The sequence below is a fragment of the Peromyscus californicus genome, unplaced genomic scaffold (assembly GCF_007827085.1).
Source record: "Peromyscus californicus insignis strain IS unplaced genomic scaffold, ASM782708v3 Scaffold_8__1_contigs__length_139910024, whole genome shotgun sequence".
Taxonomy (NCBI): domain Eukaryota; kingdom Metazoa; phylum Chordata; class Mammalia; order Rodentia; family Cricetidae; genus Peromyscus; species Peromyscus californicus.
The window spans coordinates 29,684,603-29,704,979 of NW_026294606.1; the positions used below are offsets into that span (position 1 = coordinate 29,684,603).

General features: G+C 43.3%; 1 protein-coding gene across 5 annotated transcripts in view; it reads left to right on the forward strand.

Moving 5' to 3' along the window:
* The first annotated feature begins 1,317 nt into the window (after positions 1 to 1,317).
* The window catches only part of LOC128103300 (enoyl-CoA delta isomerase 2), a 36,178-nt gene continuing 17,118 nt past the window's right edge, over positions 1,318 to 20,377 (forward strand). The window contains exons 1-3 of one of the 5 annotated variants that reach the window (XM_052727552.1): positions 1,318 to 1,425; positions 6,076 to 6,161; positions 18,077 to 18,239. In XM_052727552.1, the coding sequence (XP_052583512.1) occupies positions 18,132 to 18,239 (108 nt within the window). In that variant the 5' untranslated portion in view covers positions 1,318 to 1,425; positions 6,076 to 6,161; positions 18,077 to 18,131. The other 4 variants (XM_052727553.1, XM_052727550.1, XM_052727551.1 and 1 more) reach the window with 4 other exon arrangements.

Genomic DNA, 20,377 nt, shown 5'->3' on the forward strand with positions numbered 1-20,377 from the left:
TGTGTGCACTTTTTGGTTTGTTTTGGTAATTTTTTTGTCCTATTAATTTTTTTAGTTTCATTTTCAATTTTTTGTTGTTTTTTTTCTGCTTTTAGTTTAAAGAGAGAGAAAGAACATGAAATTGCGTGGGTAGCAAGGTGGAGAGGATCTGGAAGGAGTTAGGGGAGTGGAAAGAATATAATAAAACATGCTGTATGAAAAAAAATTAAATTTCTCTCTCTCTCTCTCTCTCTCTCTCTCTCTCTCCCTCCCTCCCTCCCTCCCTCCCTCCCTCCCTCCCTCCCTCCCTCCCTCCCTCCTTCCTGCCCCAGTTGGTTCTACTTCTCTAGAGAACACTGACCAAAGCATTCAAGTTCTTTCTAGCAATTTTGTCCAGGCATTTGCCCCTAAGACCTGCAGCCATTTCCATCACCTTAATCCCAGCAGTTTGTGGAACCTGCCATCTGTAGTGCAGAAGGGAAGGTGGACACAGGCAGACAGCAACAGCTGACAGCGTGTGGCTCTCTGAGAGCCTTCTCTACTTCCTGTGCCAACCACAGTCTGCAAAATACAGGCTTCAAACAATGCTGCATTTAATTTGGAAAAATTGCAGGGAAAGACCTCACCAAAAAGTCAAATCAAACCCAAACCATATGTAGCACCCCTAAAAGAGATCATTCAGTGTGTCAGCCCCCAACATATTCAAAAGGATTTACTAAGCACCTACTGTCACAAGCCGGTATTGATACAATGGACTCACAGATTAATAAAGTACAGTCACCAGCAGAAGCCTGCAATGTTTTGAAGGTACCTAAGACATTCCCTTCCTTGGTCAATTCCATAGGTGGTGTCACACACCTAGTTTGGAAATCTATGACTCCTGAGAGAAACATTAACCTCTGTGTAGAGTAACTCCAATTAAACTTCTAAATATACAGCATCTATAGATACATGTGTGTATGTATATATATATATATATATATATATATATCATAGGCTTCCACGTGTTTTTTTCAAATATTCTTAGTATTATTTATCCCTCTTCTGTCCTTTCCACCCAACCATATCCCCATTTTAGCCTTCCCCCATTCTTGCCCTACCTCCCATTATACAGTTTTTAGAGTTTTGAAAGTAAAAATAAATTCATTAAAAGGCAGATCTTTTAAGTTTTTGTGAAGGTAATGATTTTTAACTTTAGTAAAACCGAAGTATTTAGTAGAGAATTGCAAGCTTTGTTTCCTAATGTGGTTAAAAATTTCCCCTACACTGTGTAGTTGCTCTGTGACGTCACCAGGTGGCGGCAGAAGGACTTCCTGACTTTTGACCACTGGTTTTGGATGGGTTGGGGGAGGGGAGACGACTCAGCCTCTGTTGTGTTTTGCTGGTGGAGAGTGGTGGATTTTCGTCTTGGCTTCAGATACGTCGAAGCAATACAGCAGGTTAAAAGTAAGTACCCTGAATGGTGGGACTGACTTTACAGCTCACTGCCAACTGAGTATGTGGGCAGGAATCGCTGTGAGAACAGACATCAAAGAGACTGTCAGACCGGAGCAGTTGCCCCACCCCCACCCCCAGGCAGTCTTTCCTTGGTGTTCCTGAAGGGTAGTTTGAAGGCTGGTGGGCTCCTGTATGTTCTCTGCCGCTCAGGCATTAATTAGGATTTAGTTCTGTCTGCTCAGATTTTGAATACCCCAAAGATCTTTGTCCCTGATTTTCTAATCTGTGCTTCAGGAACTCACAGCTGTCTGTTGAAATTCCCAGGCGGTCAGACCCAAGATGCTCCTGTAAGAATCAAAACATGCTGACCAAATCCCTTATAGGGACCTAAGTAGCTTTTTCTGAAAATGCCTCTTGCTTTCAGAGACAGGACTTTTGCCAGACCTTGTAACCAGGTTAATAATATGCCTTGAGATCATTTAAAACTATTACTCAATTCTCTGTTATCAGCCTGGTTAAGTTTAACCAGCCTTTAAGAAAACAATGTAACCAACCTTACTGTCCTTTGGACTTTCCACGTAAACAGCTTTTACAACCTAAACTAAGTAGATAGATTTAATTTTAATTTTAATGTAACTACTCTTCCATGACTCTGACCCAGAAGAGTGTGTGTGTGTGTGTGTGTGTGTGTGTGTGTGTGTGTGTGTGTGTGTGTGTTGGAGTAAATATTTGCTGAAAGCAGCCAGCAGGTTGGAAGCAATCTTAAAAAACAACAACAAAAATAAATAAATAAATAAATAGTGTTAGGATTCATGAGAAGTCCCACAAAAGACCACCAGACACGTATGCAATCAACAAGAGTGTTTGATTCTCCAGAGCAAAAATTCCAGCATGCAGGGGTCAAACCAGTTGACAAAGTGGCAAAATGGTGACCCTGAGAGAAGCTTGCAGGCTCCTTTTAAGCATAGCTAGGGGATTCCAGCTGTGGTTTAAGTGTACTTTGAAGTGATTGGGTCTAGACCCTTACTAATACAGGAATCATTTTATGATTGGCTCATGATATCTGGTCAGCAACTGTGGTTGTCTGTCAGGGGTCTATTTGACTGAAAATAGCAAGAACGGTTCCTGCTTGTGGCTTGTGATTGGCTACCAGATTGGATGTACTTCCTGAGGGTCTGATTGAAGCCAGACATGAGTCAACATAGGATGGTGGGGTAATATGAGGCAGAGGTCTTAGCAAACTGGCCCCTGGAGCAGGGGGAGAAACAACTGGCCCTATTAGGGTCAGTCCTGTTAGAAGAGGGGATGACCCCTTCAATAAAAACACAAATATTCTATGAACATTGGAAATAATATTTGGATATAGGATGAGGGTTTGAGCACTGACTAAGGGTCAGTTTTCCTTCATAATATCAGTCAAAGATTTTTGTTTGGAAAAAGACTAGCCGGGCGGTGGTGGCGCAAGCCTTTAATCCCAGCACTCGGGAGGCAGAGCCAGGCGGATCTCTGTGAGTTCGAGGCCAGCCTGGTCTCCAAAGCGAGTTCCAGGAAAGGCGCAAAGCTACACAGAGAAACCCTGTCTCGAAAAACCAAAAAAAAAAAAAAAAGACTAATTCCTCATTTCTTTCCGACACCATGTTTCCTTTGCTATACAATAAATACAGAGCAAAGTCTTTGTTACTGACAACAGGAACAGACAGACATGATACATACACACCAGACAGACCACAGGCTGCAGACCATAAATGACATACAGAAAGAAGGCACACAAAGAAATGAAGAATTCAGATTTGGCCTCACTCTTGCTCTGAACTGCTCCAAGAGGAAGATTTGTTTTTATTCCTTAATGCAGTATCAATGAAGAAAATGGTGTGGTAACTTCATGCAACCTACCCATATTATCCCATGTACCTTAAATAGTCCATGCATTATCTAAAAATACCAAAAAAATTATAAATACCATGCAAATACTTGGTACACTATTGGTTAGGGACTAATGAACAGAAAAATATGTGCATGTTTAGTACAGGTTCAATTTTGATTTTACAAATGTTTTTGATCTGTGGTTGGTTGGATCCACAGATGTGGAATCATAAGATGGAAACAGAATAGTTGGTCTTTATTTGGAAATATACTTGGAAATGCCTGCACCAGCGGCCAGTAGGGGTGCTGTAGAGATGTTTCTAGCATGGGGGAAAAAATGAATAATAGACTAGAAGACAACCAAAGTCCCTTCTAGACCTAGGATGCCATTGTCTATAAACACAGCAATTGCAATAGCCATCCCCCACCCCTTACAATGAGCATCCCTGGGGAGAAGGAGTTCCCACATGAGCCACAGCTCATACCAGGCAGGCTTGGGCTAGAGAAGCTGCCTCATCTGCCCCTTCCTATGTTCCCCTCACTGCTCTGTGCTTCTCCAGGGCCTTTACCTCCACAGTGACTTCACATTTACTCGAGAGTTTATTACATCAAGGTCTACTTTCTAGTCTTCCCTGAGAACTAGTCTGGCTGTGGAACATCCCTTCTCTAGGACCTTACACATAGTAGGAGCTCAGTTATTACATAAATGTCTACCTCTGGTCCATTGTTTTTCATGATTTTGAAGTTATCTGAAGGCCTGTTGCTTTCATGACCATTTCACACTTCATTGAGCTACTCTTGGCTTTCTGTAGCTCACCTGCATGACAGGTGATCAATCATTTGAGAAATCCTTCTTCCAGCAAAGTTGACACTTCATTTTGACCTTCCTAGACGTTGCTCGAACCTGTTTTTTCTGCTGTAACTCCAGTGTCTCAGGCTGCCACTGTTACACAAATAATTTACCTTTCCAGTGAGAAATTACTCTGCACACTGGGAGATTAATAAAGGAAAAATTCTTTACTAAAAAAAGTGTGTAGCTAGCTGTGGCTAATGCCTGAAGAAGAGCCAGGCTTTAACAGAAGATTTTACTAACATATCCACATACCCTGTCATCCTTAAATCTCTTTGAGGCCCTTGTCCCAGATTACACTTTGAACAATTTAAACAAAGACAAGGAGACTGTGAAGCCCACCACTTTGGCAGATGATTTACAAAGCAAAGACCGCCAGAATTAGAATTATTTCTTAAATTCACCAGTGATGTTCTTTTCCCATAGTTGTTACCCAGGTTCATCTTGCTCATCTGGCAGAATTATGCTTCTCCTGATAAAAGCACAGGGGACTTAGCAGCCCTTGAGCTGCCCCTTAGAGGCACGTTCTTTGCTATAGGAAGGGGCCTAAGGGCTGATGATTATATCCTTTGTTAAGGGAATGGAGCCTAATTGGAGGTCAATTTTGGCTAATAAACATAAGCAGAAACTTTCTCAGCAACCCCAAACTCCAATCATGACACAGAATTTTCTTTCTTACAGTTTCTGAAAAGCCTGGCTAGTGCATCACTTTTCTCCAGTCACATTGGAGGTAGCACCACTTAAGCTAAAGTCTACTTTGTGTAGAATTACATTACATTGTGTAATGTAATATTCCCAGGCAAGCTTATCAGTAAATTCTTTATAGCATAAATTTTACTACTTCAAGGTGCAGGAGAAACATCACCACCTCCGTTTGGGAGAGAGTTACAACTATAATAAACACACATTCTCTCTACCTTTTACCAAAATGCATCTGAAGATAGCCACATTCTTTTCAACTTTGAAAATTCCTCAAATGATGTCTCAGGGGACCATGTGTAACTTAGTGGTCCCCAGAAGATAAAGCAGGAGAGATTTACTTCAAAGATCAGATAGTGTGCAGGGAAAGGAGCATGCAGAGTTACTATGTGACTCAATGTGACCTTGAGTAGTACTTTTTCACTTCCTAAAGTGAAGGCTTTAGTTTTGTTCTCAGTAACAGAAGGTTTGACCTTCTCTCTCCCATTCCCAAAAAACCTGTCATTATGGCTATGACATTTGTCTTAGAGCAACTACCCCATCCCACGTGAAATGAGGCACCAAGCTTACTTTAGTAAAAATATGTCTTAATCCCCAAGAGAAGTAATTCGCAATAGAGGTGTTGCCTAGATATCTGATATTGAAACATAATAGCTGGGTATTTAGCAGAAATATGTTGAGCAGGGCCCAGTGGAATTATTTCTCGCAATAGTAACAACCAAGTGGAGTTTCATCATCTGTCAGTTAACTCCTCACCCTCTTCGGTGTTCCCAAGTACAGACATATGATTACATGACATATAACAATGAATGATATTTTTTCTTGAGACCTGGTCAGGAGTATGGTATGCCAGAAACAGTCTCATTTGTGTCCTTCATAATGTCAGATTTTTTTAATAACAATATTATAAGCAGTATATGGGTGTTGTTGGCTGCAGTTTGCCTAGTTGTCCTACTTTCCTTTGGTAGATGGCTGTTGGCAACCTGGTTATTTTAGTATTAATTTAATTACTAATGTGGAGGTCTGGATAAGAATGACTCCCATAGACTCATATCTTTGAATGCTTAGTCGTCATGAGGAAATGGCCCAATTTGAAAGGATTAAAGACTGGGAGGTGTGTTCTTGTTGGAGGAAGTGTATCTCAAGGGGTTGGCTTTGGAGTTTCAAAAGCCCACCATGCTGAGTCTCTCTCTCTCTCTCCCTCTCCCTCTCCCTCTCCCCCTACTCTCTCGCTGCCTACGGAACAGGATATACCTCTCAGCTACTTCTACAGCACTTGCCCGAAAGCCACATGCTCCCTTCCATGATGATAATGGTCTAAACCTCTGAAACTGTAAGCAAGCCCCCAATTGAATGCTTTCTTTTAAAAGAGCTGCCTTGGTCATGGTGTCTCTTCACAGCAATAGAACAATGATAAGACAACTTATATTAACATTCAGGTTACACATCACACCTCACACAGTAATATGTATATGTGTAGGCTATATAACGGCTGCAGACACAAAGGATTAAAGAAGTCTCCGAGTTCAAATGAGACTCTAACGAAGCAGGACAAAGGGCTGACACACATGCATAGGGGTCCTGAGGCTGCTAGGTAAGATAGAAGATATAGGTGAGCTCCCACAAAGGATGGCAGGAGGCACACACCACTGTGTTGCAATGTGAGCCAAGCTGCAGAAGCACGGGATTGGTATGGACTGGACAGGAGGGCTGAAAGACAGCAGGATGAGCACAGGACAAGTCCAGTGGGCTCTGTCAAGCAGTAGGGACCATGCTGAGCTGTAGCCCAAAGAAAGCGTCAGTCTGCTTTTACTCTCTCTGTTTTCTTATCACAGCAATGCAGGCGTGGGAGTGGATGGCTACCAGTAGACAACCAGAAAAGGGACTTCCATTAGTCCAAAGGACTAGGGAGACATGGAGAGTCCGTGACATCAGGAAGGCATAGCCACCTGTCACTTAGACTTCAGTAGCCTCTTAGGACATCCCTTCGAGGTAGCCAGCTCTTTGACAGTGTCATAGAAAAGAATTTCAGGATGAGCCGGAGTGAGACAAAGTTAGTAGACTAAACATTTGGACAAGAAGTATAGTACACAATCCCAAAACAGGAGAGTGGACTCCTTGAAGGAGTCACACTTATATGTCTTCCCAAGGCATCATCCTTGCAGAGGTGCAGAGGCCCAAACCAATGAGACTGTCTCATTTTGACTTTTCCATGATAGCGTTTCACGTAGGCCAGGCTGGCTTCAATTTTGCTATATAGCTGAGGCTGGCCTTGAACTCTATCCTTCTCCCTCCATTTCCCAAGTGTTGATATTACAGATATGTGTGACAGCTGGCAAGTTTCCTTGCCTTAGCAAACAAGACCTCATGCCAAATTGATATGTTTCATTGAAAAGAAATGGAAATCTTGTAGGAGGTGAGGTGAGAAACTGGTCCAATGTTTTTTACAGCCCTGTGCGCTCAATCAAATGCAGTGTTCGGAAAATCCAGAGATTGCCCCCACTGCGTCACCCTGTCTCAAGGCTGTCCTCCGCAGTTGTCTATGGCTGCCCTCTATTGAACTGAGGGTTAATCACTCTGGGATACAGTATCTTCTAGCTGAGTGTCCTCAGCAGGGAGACACAGCCTCCAAATCAGAGGGTCTTTATTCTTATGACCAACTCTGGGGCCCGTTGTTACTGATGTCCTAACTTTCTGGTTGAGTCGATGAATGGCTATTACTTTCTGTAAGTAGAAAATGAAATGCTAGCTCACCCAATGAGAAACCAAGGGAATCACATTCCAGAAAACTAGCAGAAAACAAACAAACAAACAAACAAAAACAGTTCTTCCCACTAACTAAGCATATAAAGCTTATCTTCTAAGAAGGGGACTCCACAGATATGTGGGGAATGTTGGTTAGAAAAAAAAAAAAAATCAACAACTGGGTAGATGACCCTTAAGGCAAAAGCCGGAATAGTAAAGTTCATAGAAACAGACATAGAAAGATGGTGGGTAGGGTGGAAGTGGGAGCAAGAGGGAAGTTGCAGGTTCATGGGGCCAGAGTTCTAGCTTTGAAGGCTGAAAAGCTTCTGGAGATGGACTATACAACAGTGTGAAGGCTCCTAACACTACCAAGTTGTCCACTTAAAACTGTTCAAAAGGATAAACTTGGTATCATGCATGTTTTGCCACAAAAATAATAGCCTCGTTATTCATTGTTCATAAATGCCATGTTTTTGTTAAAATATCTCCACCTAAGAATATCAGATGATCTTAGACTCAAGGTTTTTTTTTCTATCACATCTTTTCAGTATCTTAAATTTAGCATTAACATTCCTGTTGGTTAATCTTGATTGCCAACTTGATAGGATTGGGAATCAACTAGGAAACAAACCATTTGGTAGGTCTGTACGGGTATTTCCAGAAAGGATTATCTGACAAGATGGAGACCCACCTCCTAAGAAGAAAGCACCTTCCCATGAACCTTCTCATGGGTGCCTCAGGTATGGGAAGGGCCGAGGTGAAATTGTTGCTTCTTTACCTGCTCTCTTTCGCCCCCTGCTGGTGATAGAGTGTATCTACTCTGTTGAGTAGAATACAGCTTGTATCTTCCACTGAGGACAAAGACCAGGAGACTCTACAGGGATCCACTTGGCCTTCATCCCTAGACGGGACTTCTGAGGCATTCAGCCTCGTGGATGAGCAGCTACTGGGGTCTTAGCCTCTCCAGTGCACATTGAGCCATCTTGGGCTACCCAATGTGCATTCTGTCTGCCAATCTAATTAATCCCACTTGTAATATATAATCTATCAGTTCTGTTTTCTGGAGAACTCAAATACAATATTGCATTCATTTCCCTAAATTCAATTTTACATAGATTAGTTCTGTTATCATTAAAGTAATAGATGATTTCAATTTTGATACAACATTTACATTTTCTAACTTAAAAAAAAAAGATTGCCTCTTAGAAACACCTAATGTTTTCATCAAAATTCTGGTTATTGACTCTCTTCACTCACAAGAATAATTAACAGATAAAAAAAAAAAAAAACCACTGTGGCCATGAGTTTTAGCTCCCAGATCACACAGTCACTAATTCTGAGACCTTGAATCTGAGACCTTGAAATCTGCTCAGACTCTGGGCTAATTTCGTGTCAGTAAAATAATAAAAACAATGTACTCTGGAAAACTGTGGCCCATTGATGATGCTGAGCTTAACTCACTGAACTTCAGCACCCTTGAACTCTTGCTAATGTTGCATAACAAAGATATGGACCCACACTACAAAAGCCTCAGTGTGTGGCTTTCTGGAACTGATATAGAGAGAAACATACTGTCCTTCTCTGTATGGCAAGAGGAGAAGAGACCCGAAGTCCACAGCCAGTTCATCAGGGCCTCAACTTTACTCCAGTGTCCTTTGCTAATACCTGGCACCTAAGAGATGATCAATAGATACTTTCTAAGGACATGATTGACAAATGAAAGAGTGAATGTTTCCAATACGCCAACCCTGTCAGTGCTGCCAACACCTCCTTGAAGCAGGTGCCTGTGGCAGATGAATAGCAGCTAAGTCATCTTACATGAATCATGTTAATGAGTTACTTGTCCTATTGGTCTATGATTGATAGCAATACTTTCATACATTAATTCCATCTGGCCTCCCATGACATCTCTGCACAGCATGTCATTAGATTTTTGAAGATTATCTTCAGTAGCAATTGGGCCTAAGATCTTGAGGGATATAAAATGAGTGCTGACTTTCTCTCTCAAAAAACTTGACAGGTGCTTAGAATTAAAAAAAAAAAGATTTATCCAAGAGAATAATTAGTAATAGAATATGACACTGACTGGATGGGACCCCTGTATTTTCGATCAATGAACCCACTATTTTAATATGATTCAAGTTGTTTATCACAACTGAAGAAGACACTATTGGGGAAGAGAACTCATAATTCAGCTGGGGGCCTGAGTCATGTCTCTGGAACTGACTGCCCTGTGCGGGTTTGGGCAGTGCAGGAAATGGAGTCCCGATGCAGGCAGGAAAACCAGAGGAGTCAAGTACACAAGACCAAACCTGTGTGCCACAAAACCAAACTAATCAGATTGGATACTATGAAGCAGCCACTGTCCTCACCCTGCATTTGTGAAGTGGGTTTATTAAACTGAAAAGACAGATACAAGCTGCTGCCTGAGAAATTATTTTCTTAAAAACCAAAAGGAAAACTGAGAATTAAAAAAAAAAGAGAGAGAAAGAATATCTCAAATTTTAAAAGGCATAATGCAGGAACCACAGCAAATTGAGAAAAATAAACTGGAAAATAGATCAGCAGAAATTAGCTAATCTGAAAAAATCAAAATGATATGAAAAAATTTTAAACAGCTACAAGAACTGGGGGTGGGGCATCTCATCATCACTGTATGCACAAAGGAGAAGATAAGGCCATTGGTTGAGACAGACAAGATATTTAAAGAACTCCTGACTAAAACTTTCTCAAACATGATGAAAGATAAAAATTCACACATCTCAGAAGCTCATCAAACCCTAAACAAGATAAATTCTCACAACATAATGTTTACATCAAAGCCAAACCGATGAAGGATGAAGACAGAGAAACAGATCCTAGCCAGAATGTATGTCACCTCAGCACTTGGGAGGCTGAGGCAGGAGGATGGCGAAGTACCAACCGGCCTGAGTGACATAGATTCTGGCTGGAACAGAGAGATCTTAGAAGAAGAAAAAACTGTAGAAAGACTGCAGTAAGAAGATGCATGCGTCCAGGAAGTAACAACTCAAAATTAGACAGTAGAGTACATGGAGGAGTCATCCAAACTCAAGCCTGGAATTCAAAAAAGTCTTTCAAGTGCTGAAAGGAAAGAAAGGTTGACTCCAAATTCTGCACATAGTGGAAATACTGTCTGGTATGGCGTATGTGGTGTGGAGCCCCCAGGTGAAGGAAGACAAACAGAAACCACTGCCAGTGTGCTGGAGGCAGGCTAGACATCTAAAGGCTGACACAATGCATTATAATTACATGTCAATAGTGTTGGCTGTTCCCATCATGCATCTGATCTCTTGGGCAGAAAGGAGGAGTAACTCCTATTCCAACCATAGGAAACACAATCTCCCCAATTTCGGAGTTTTCTGTCCCTCCATTCTACCTTAACTCATCAAAATTTGCTCATAGATGAGCTGCCTAAAGCCAGTGATTCACTCTGAGAACACCCATACTCACCCCTTGAGGATTTTAGCTGTGTAATAAAAGCTCTCCCCAAATTCCTCATACTGTCTCCTCTATGAATTCTTTCTCTAATAATAAGATCATAGAAATATTGGGCAGAGGTTTCTGTATCTCTTCATGAGATTTCCCTAGGCCCTCACAGTCAGCAATATACCCACTGTAAATGAACTGTTAAATAAGATTGAGACTGAGAGAAAATGATCTCAGAAAGAAACTCAGAATAATTAACAAGAATGACAAACCCTTAGACAAACTAACAAAAAGAAAGAGAAGACCCAGATTTTTAAAAAAATTAGAAATAAAAGGGATGTTCATCCCAAAAAAAAGGAAGAAAAAAGAGGAAGAGGAGGAAGGAAAAGAAAGAAAAAGAAGGAAGGAAGGAAGGAGGGAGGGAGGGAAGGAAGGAGGGAGGGAGGGAGGGAGGGAAGGAAGGAAGGAGGGAGGAAAGGAAGGAAGGAAGGAGGGAGGGAGGACGCCAGTAAAATCTATATTGTCATTGGGGAGTGCTCTGAAAACTTATATTCCAAAACCTGCGAAACCAGGAAGAAATGGATGGATTTCTAAATGTATTTAACTTAACCAAAATTGAAGCCAGAATATATAAGTAACTCCAATAGAGCCAAACAGAGCCATTACAGCAATGAGAGTGAAGCTGTAATTGGAAGTTTCACAAAGAAAAGTCCAGATCTGCAAGGATTCATAGCTGGATTCTACTAAAGCTTAAGGAAGATCTAGCTCCAACACTCCTCAGATTGTTCAACCAAACTAAAGGGGAAAGAACCAAAATTATTCTGTGAAGCCAGAATTATTCTCATATGAAAACCAGAGGATGACAAAAACAATATTATAGAGCAGTTTCCCTGATGAACGTAGCTGTGTAAGTTCTTAGCTAAATACTTGCAAGCACAAGTCAGGAACACATTAGGAAGACTGTACCATGTATACTTCATCCTGGATATGCAAGGATGGTTCAACATGTATAGACAGATAAACACAATACAGCATATAAATAAACTTAAGGAAAAATTACATGATCTTCTAGACAGATGCAGGCTGATACCCTGGAGCTTCTACATAATGAGCTCCACACCTGGAAAAGGAGCTGTGCTGGCCTTGCCCAGGGCATCTCAAACAAGACTGTTTAACAAGGCTGATGACCTAAGCCTTAGTCCACCCTCCTTGTGATCTAGGTGTTAGTAAGGACCCCACAGATCAACATTTTCTCTTTACTAGCACACCCTTCTCAAGCTTCCATCATGCACAGAGCACCTTCAAAACAGTCTCTTCTTCAAGGGCAGAATGCTGTAGACAAAACAAGAATTACAGCGACACACACTGTCCCTGACATCTAAACTCGGTTACAGTTTATTGGCCTCACAGCCCCGGGGTCACACACAGTTACTGCTGAGGTACAAACAGACATCCCTCTCCTGATGGAGGCTCTTGACTCCATTCAAGTCTTCTTGTCTTTCTGCTTCATCAATAAACTCACTAGCTGCTTCATTCTCACTCATCCTGCCAATGAGTCTGGGGGACACTCTTCTGTCTCTTGAGTAGAGGCCCCTGAGTCCTGAAGGAGTTCCTCTGTCCCTCAAGTAGATGAGCACCCCTGCATCCTTGAGGATGACCATCAGGCTACCCAGTTAGCTGCATCAGGTTCATTCCTGCTGCCAATGACAGGCCCTGAGGAAAACAGCAGTCTTCCCTGCCTCAGATCTCCACCTTCAGGGCCTTAAGGGCAGGAAGGGAGATTATGGGGCACATAGGGGCTACAGTAAGACAATGGTCAAGAGACCTTCCACAACAGGGGGCAGGGGTGGTATCCCTTTCAATAACTCTCATCTCTGTTTTCTTCCTCATAAAAATCAATCAGTCCTTGACCTCTGGGTACTAGTGTTAGAGACACATTCATTTTTTGCAGCTGAATCCATATGGGATGAGAAAGGAAGGGATCATTACCAAGGTCCCTCCTTAGACTTAGAACACCCTGTGGAGGGGGGCAGGTTGTTAAAAGATGAAGCAAAAGAAAAGCATATTGTCTACACCTGCAATCCCAGAAAGACTGATCCTTATTTAGAACCCAACGTGGGCTACATGGTAAGACTGTGATTTGGCAGGAAGTGAGGAGGAGGAGGAGGAGAAAGGAGCTAGAAGGGACAAGAGAAAGAGGAGGTTGGGCCTGGTGCCACCTGGAACGCTAACATTGGTAAGGCTGTGGCGCAAGGAGGCTTTGAGGCCAGCCCAGGCTACACAGTAAAGTCTGCCTTAAAGCAAAACAAAGCAAAACAAAACAAAAAAGTGGTAGTGGGGTGTCTGGGGTGTGGCTCAGTTGGTACAGTTCTTGGTGGATCAATCCTCAGTGCTGCAAATAATCTGAGTATTTGAAAAATGCAGGCAGGAGCATTAGAAGTTCAAGGTCATCCCCAACTAAGTAGAATATGAGATACACCTGGAATACATAAGACTCAGTCTAAAAGCAACAACGAAAGATTAGGGCAAAGAGAAGGGAGGAGTGGAAAGACAGACAGAAGTATAAATTTGGCTGGTTCTGTTAGTTAACACGGGTTTAATTCATCTCAAACAGCATCAGGAAACTGAAGCAGGCAACATGAGGGTGAAGAGAGAGTACAAAGACTCTTTAGTGACTAATTGAATCATAATCGGTCCTTTCTTCCTGCAATTATATGTGAATATAATTTTCCTTAGTACCTTTTTCCCTGGTGCTTTCATTATAGGAACCTGGCAAAAGTCCAATCCTTTGCTTGAGCTGTGACTCACTGAAAAAGAAATACCTGTAAGCATAGAGTCAGTTAACACTAGCTGACAGCTTACTAAAAAAGTGGCAATTGACCCAGAAGTTGTCATCACATATGGAAACACACAAGCTAGACAGAAACTGTCAACAGTTCACTTACACTCAACAAACTGACCTGAACCTTCAGGAATAACAGTCCCAAACACAAGGTGTTGAGAAGGAAGCCCAGGGATGAGAAATGAAGAAGACAAAAGCAATACCTGGGACTAGAGTGTCTTGTATGAGCTGATATGTAGATGAATTGCTAAACGGTCTTATTAAATAAAAACCTGGAACTAGATATCGGGGTTGAAACCTGAAAGATCAGAGGAACAGGAAAAGCCACAGCTAACCTCACCTCACCAACTCTGCAGCTTCCAAAGAGAGCTACTTCCTGTATATTCACACCTATATGCCTTTCTGTTCTGCTATCCCATTTGCTCTGTCTGTCCAGCTACATCACTGCCTCTTCCTGCCCAGCTCTGTCACTTCCTGTCTGTCTGTACGGACCTCCAGATCTCCATGGTTAACTAGTGTTGGAATTTAAGGTGTGTGCCACCACTGCCTGGCTCTGTTCCCAGTGTGGCCTTGAACTCACAAAGATCCAGACAGATCCCTGCCTCCCAAGTGATAGGATTAAAGGTGTGTGCTACCACTGCCTGGCCGCTATGTCTAATATAGTGGCTGGCTTTTTCCTCTGATCCTCAGGTACATTTTATTGGGGGACACAATACATCACCACACTGACGACTTATACAAGAATGTTTATTAAGAAATTCAGCATCTTATGCGCTATTAGCAGGGGATAGTTGCCAAGGTCAGCAGACAGCCAAATGAGATAATGCTAGGGAAAAGAAACAAGGTACATCAGACATAGCTGTGTTACAAGTGATACTCACAGCCCGCAAGGGAAGAGTCGTGTCTCCAGAAACTGCCATCTTGACTCCTTCAAGGCATTGGCTCCAGCTTCAGACCAACCTTGCCAAGTTCACTCCTGGACAAGCACACAGAACTAAAGTTCCTGTTGTTCTTTGGTCAGAGCCTCCTAAGTCGATCTACCTCCCTATAACAAACAGCCACAGTGTTTCCTGTCAAGCAGGGAGCCCGGAGAGACGGGAAATGGCATTTAATACAGGGCAGGTGAGGGCTGAACAAATTGCTAGTCGGAGATCAACTAGCCAGCTCTGGAGAGATAGGATCACAGGAGGAGACTGGAGCCAATGAGGGGCCCAGATTTCTCACACAAGACAGTGTCTGGACTGAGAAAGCATGGGCGGCCAAGACCCAGAGAGGCTGAGCACCCCATTTCCAAATGGAAAGAACAGGAGGGATGGCTACCTGTAATCCAAGGTTGAGACAGGAGGATCAGCACAAGGTCAACAAAGGCCCTCATTGTGAGATTTTTGCCTCAAAAGAAAGTTTTTAAATAAAAAACAAAGAGCTGAACACCATGGTGCAAGCCTATAATCCTAGTACTCAAGAGGCAGAGGGGGGAGGATCACTGCATGTTTGAGACCAGCCTAGGATAAATAGTGAGACTACCTCAAAAAAGTTAACAATGAATAAATGAGTGAGTGAATGAATGAAATGGAAGGGCAAGCATGAGAGATGATTAGACATTATGGGCCAATCTCAAAGGTCTTATGTGTTACACTAAGAGGTGTGGTTTACTTATTAGGCAAAGGGACCCACACAAATTCCAGTGACAGAGTAAGGATCAAGAGAATGTTGTGAGTCGTGTCAGTGTCTTGGTCCATTTTATGTTTCTACAACCAAAAGCCACCAAGTAAGAGCAGTGCAGAAACAGTCAGACCTGAAGGGCTGACTGGGGTGGGGGAGAGGAGATAAGGCCAGGAAACAGCTATGGAAGGACAACAGATCCACAGAGGGGAGCCAGCAGGGAGACAGAGGGGATTCCGGGCTCTTTCGGATTTCTAGCTTTTGCTGTTGGTTGGGCAAGTCAGAATCATTCCTGACAGTATATGTGGTAGAATTTTATATGCCATGATAATTACATGACCTGATAAGATTTTAATATCAGAAATAAAAACAATCATTATGGCTGACAGGTCCATCAATCATAGGTGCTATGCCACCATCTCAAGAAACATCTTTCAAAATACCGAGCGTATACGATGAAATAGAACCCCCAAGATTGTGTCGTTTGAAACTTTTCCTTGGCTCTTGTGACCGTTAGGCCTGGAACTCTTTATCAAATCCCTTCTTGGGCAGCACTGGTCCCTGCAGTTAGCCTCTAAGGTAGGATCTAACTGAGAGACCGTCCCCCAAGGTCTTCGTAAGAACCAGGAGCCCTTGCTCCTACAGCAGAGTGGCTATTAGAGCTCTCTGGCTGAGGTCTTGAGGATTCTGCCATTCTTACTCTTGTCCAGAAACAATACCCTCAGGGGATGTACTGGCCAACTCTGACTGCACTGTGAACTAGATCAAAAGCATGCCAATCTGATCTTTTTTTTAAAAAAAATGTATTTAACTTCTTTATTTAACTTTGTCTATGTGTTTATTTATGTGTGGTTGATTTTGCATACCTGTATGTACGCACACTGTCTGTGTGTTTGGTGCCTGCAGAGGTCAGAAAGATGGGGTCTGTTCCCCTGGACCTGGAGTTATGTAGGTTCAGGGAAACCAAACCGGGGTCCTCTGCAAGAGCAACAAATGTTCTCAAACAGCCGAGTCAACTCTCTAGCCCACTAATTAGCTTTTCTATGGCTCTCTAGTATGCTTAGCACAGAATCCAAACTCCTTAGCATGGACACAGTGATCCTCACGCTGAAATGGAGTGCTACCCAACCCACAGTGGTTCCCTTTCATTGAGAACTGCCCCACCCCCACGCCAGTCTCCAGTCAGACACTGTTTACACATGATCTCTGCTCCAAGTACCTTAGCTGCTAAGCAAGGCAGACACCTTCAGGGCAAACGTCTACATTAATGCAGTTTATACAGTGTCCTTCCATGTTCAGCTTAAACTTTATTGTGCAAGATAAGCACGTCCAAGGGATTCTTGTCCATTTAATCTTTTAAACATATGTTCCATTACCTTAAACTGAGCGTGCTCAGAAATGTGCTCCTAACTGAACCTGCTGAGAAATGGTCCAGTTTCTAAATGAATATGCTTAGGATCTCTGATTAAAATTCCCAGAGCCCGGTATCTGACTCCGTGCCCTGCTTCCAGCCCTCTTTGCCCAGTCTTGTGCCAGTCACCTTTGTACCAAGTTGGACCTGGTCCAGAAATTCTGGGCTCCTCCCCGAAACCCGCCTATTCTCCCCTCTGAAGGAGCGGCCAGCTACACGCCTTCCCCCCAGGGCTTGCATCTTAGCTCTGCTCTGCCCGCCCTTGTCGTCCCCGGCTCCTCTCACCGCCCGAGCTCACCCCCTGGCTCCGCCCACACCGGGAGCGCACATCTGGCTCCGCCCCCATCCCATTCTCGCTGGGCAGTTTTAGCCGGGCCTAAGCCTCAGGGCTCAGTTTGTCCTGAGCTTCTAGCTATGGCGGCAATGATCTGGAGACCGGCGCGGTGCTGGTGTCCGAGGTAAGCTTGCAGCCTCGGCTTTCTGGCCCGAAGTTGCCAGAGGGGGTTTGTCGCCCGCCCGCGGAGCCGCCCGCTCTGTCACCTGGTCTGGCTAGCAGGACAGCAGGATACTCGTTTGGCGGTGTCCCAGCACGAGAGCTCTAAAGAGTGACCTCGAATGTCCTTCCTCTGCTGAATCTGGAAGGGTAAGGAAGGACGCACTCCGACCACCTTTGCCCACCAGAGAGAGTTGCGAGCTCTGGTCCCGGCGGCGCCCATGCCTGCAGGCCCAGCCCGGAACTTCCTAGGGCGCTGAGTGCCTTGGCTAAGGCGACACTACATCCAAGAGTGCTAGTTAACTGAGTGCCGCCTCACACTCGCAGCCCGGGTTTCAAACAATCGGTTCGCTATACTGAGAGAAGTGGCAGGAGAGAGCGAGCCACATGTAACAGCCCAAAGAACCCGCGCATCAGGAGCAAAGCCTGGAACCTGGTGCTTGCAGTAAAGCGGTGGCATGAGTGACTTCCTCAAAAGGCAGAACCTACCTTCATTTGAATAAGTGTTTACCAGTCAGTGGGAAGTTGCTTACTTAGAGAAAATGTTGCAGATAAGCACGTCATTCTGATTAATAGGGGGTTGGGACCAATCGGTAATTCTGCTGCAAAAATGAAGGGCTAGGAACAAATAGAAACCACTGTTTGCAGTCTCCTGCAGGTCTTTAGGTTCCCAGTGGCTCAGGTGCACCTGGGCAGACCAACTATGAGAGCCAGTCAGCAGGACTTTGAAAATGCCATGAACCAAGTGAAACTCTTGAAGGAGGACCCAGGAAACCAAGTGAAGCTAAAACTCTACGCGCTGTATAAGCAGGTAATAGCCTGAGGTCTGATGTTACTTCAACACATTTTGAGCAAATGATTCCTGAAACTGATACGTTTCTTACAGGCAGCTTGAAAGGTTGGGCTGCATGGCTGACACCCCTTTGGGGTGTGTGCTGCAGGCTTTGTTTTGGTTTGCTTTTTATGTTAGGTCTTGATATACTATCAAAGCACAGAGTAGCCGGTCCCTCTGCTTCTCTCCAGAATAAAGAGATTTGAAAGATTTAACAATCACATTCATGTTTACATGTTTGAGTCCTTCCTGATTAAAGTAATTCGCTGAAAAGATGTTTCAGGGCAATTGGGGAAATCTGAATATTGACTGAGTTTTACCAACTATTATTTAGTGGTGTCCTGGATATTGTTAATGGTGCCATGATTATATAGTAAAATGTTGGTGTTCTGGGGAAATGGATAGTAAGTATTTAAGGGTGAAATAATATGGTGTTTGGGATGTTTGAAACCAATTAAAACAAAAAAGAAAATGGGTGAAGCACATAAAGTAAAATTTAATAACTGTTTGACTGATTAATTGGATATTATAACTCATATGTTTGTTCGAAAATTTTTATAACCATTGAGGAACTAAAGGTTGCAATGGCAAAGACTTCACTCATATGTCTGCCACCCTGGACTCTTGTGTTATCATTTATTAGTTTTGTCATTTCTACTAGGTGCTTAGCATAAGTGTCTCTTTATGTGGGTGTCCTGGTTGTTTTGCTTTGTTAGCTTGACATAAGCTGGAGTCATCTGGGAAGAGGGACTTACTGAGAAAATGCCTCAACAAGATTGGCTGGTATGCAAGTCTGTGGGGAGTTTTCTTGATGAATGATTGATGTGGAATGTATCAGAGAGCAGGCTGAGCAAGCCAGTAAACAGCATTCCCCCTGGCTTCTGCTTCAGTTCCTGTCTCCAGGTTCCTGTTTTCATTTGCTGCCCTGACTTCTGTGACTTATGGAATGAGACCTGAGTGTTGTAAACTCAAATAAACTCTGTCCTCCCAAAGTTGCTTTTGGGCATGGTATTTTTATCACAGCAATAGAAACCCTAACTAAGAAATGGATGTGTATATTCAAGAATTTTACTTGTTCAAAAAGACTTTGCCCTCAGCTGCTAGGAGGTATTCTCTAACCCCATGAACTCTCACAATGAACAAAACAAGCAGCTTTGTTTGCCTGGAAAGTCTAGCAGTCAATTTAGGGTACAGGGTGGTTTCAGGGTAGGCAGGTTTGCCTATGGGTTAGGGCTTTGGCAAAGACGGGACATGGAAGCTGCAGAGAATGTCTTCATTGTCAATACTCCATGTGTATTGTCATATATCTATCAGTCTGGGCTATTCCTCCTTTCCGACTCCTGGGGAGAGGACAAGAGAAGTGTCACATTGACTTTGCCTCTGAACTCTTTCATGTGAGCCCTTGCCCGTGGCTTAAGTCTCTATCCTTTGCCTCTGAGGAACTATACCATGAATACCACAGCTTGCAAGGGTACTAGGAGTCTTTCTAGTGGAATTGAACTGAGGTGATCTTAGAAACTGCCCAGTCCTAAGCTTTGCAGTCTGTCAGGAGTTAGGACCAGTCAACAGTTGGGATGGAGAAATGCAGGGACTAGAAACAAATAGAAGTCACTGTCCATAGTCTCCAGCAGGTCCTTAGGTTCCCATTGGCAGAGGGAAGAGCAGCCCTTTGTCAACTCGGTTCCCTGTAACTTCCCAGATGGTTGACTCCATTGAGTGACTTAGTATGAGCCTCCACTGGCTGTGACTTTCATGCATCTTCTGTCTTCCTTTAACTAACTCTAGGACAAAATTTATAATTTTTTAATTGTTTAAAAATCACTTCTGAAAAGTAGCTGCATGGGGTACTTACTCATTTTAGGATATTCACTCCCCCTATCCACAAACAAAATTAGTTTTCTTTGTGTTTCCTGGAGTGGCACTTAGCTAAGCTTCCTGAGGACCAGGAACTGAAGACCCCATCCCTACCAGCACCAGCTACAGCCCTTTGAGCAGTTAGCAGGAGTTTACCACTAAAGTTCTGGTTCTGTCCCCATCGATAGGACTTTAGAATATGGTGTGGACTTCCAACTGTTCTGTGACTTGAATATTGACTCAGTGTTTTCACTTCCTGTGAC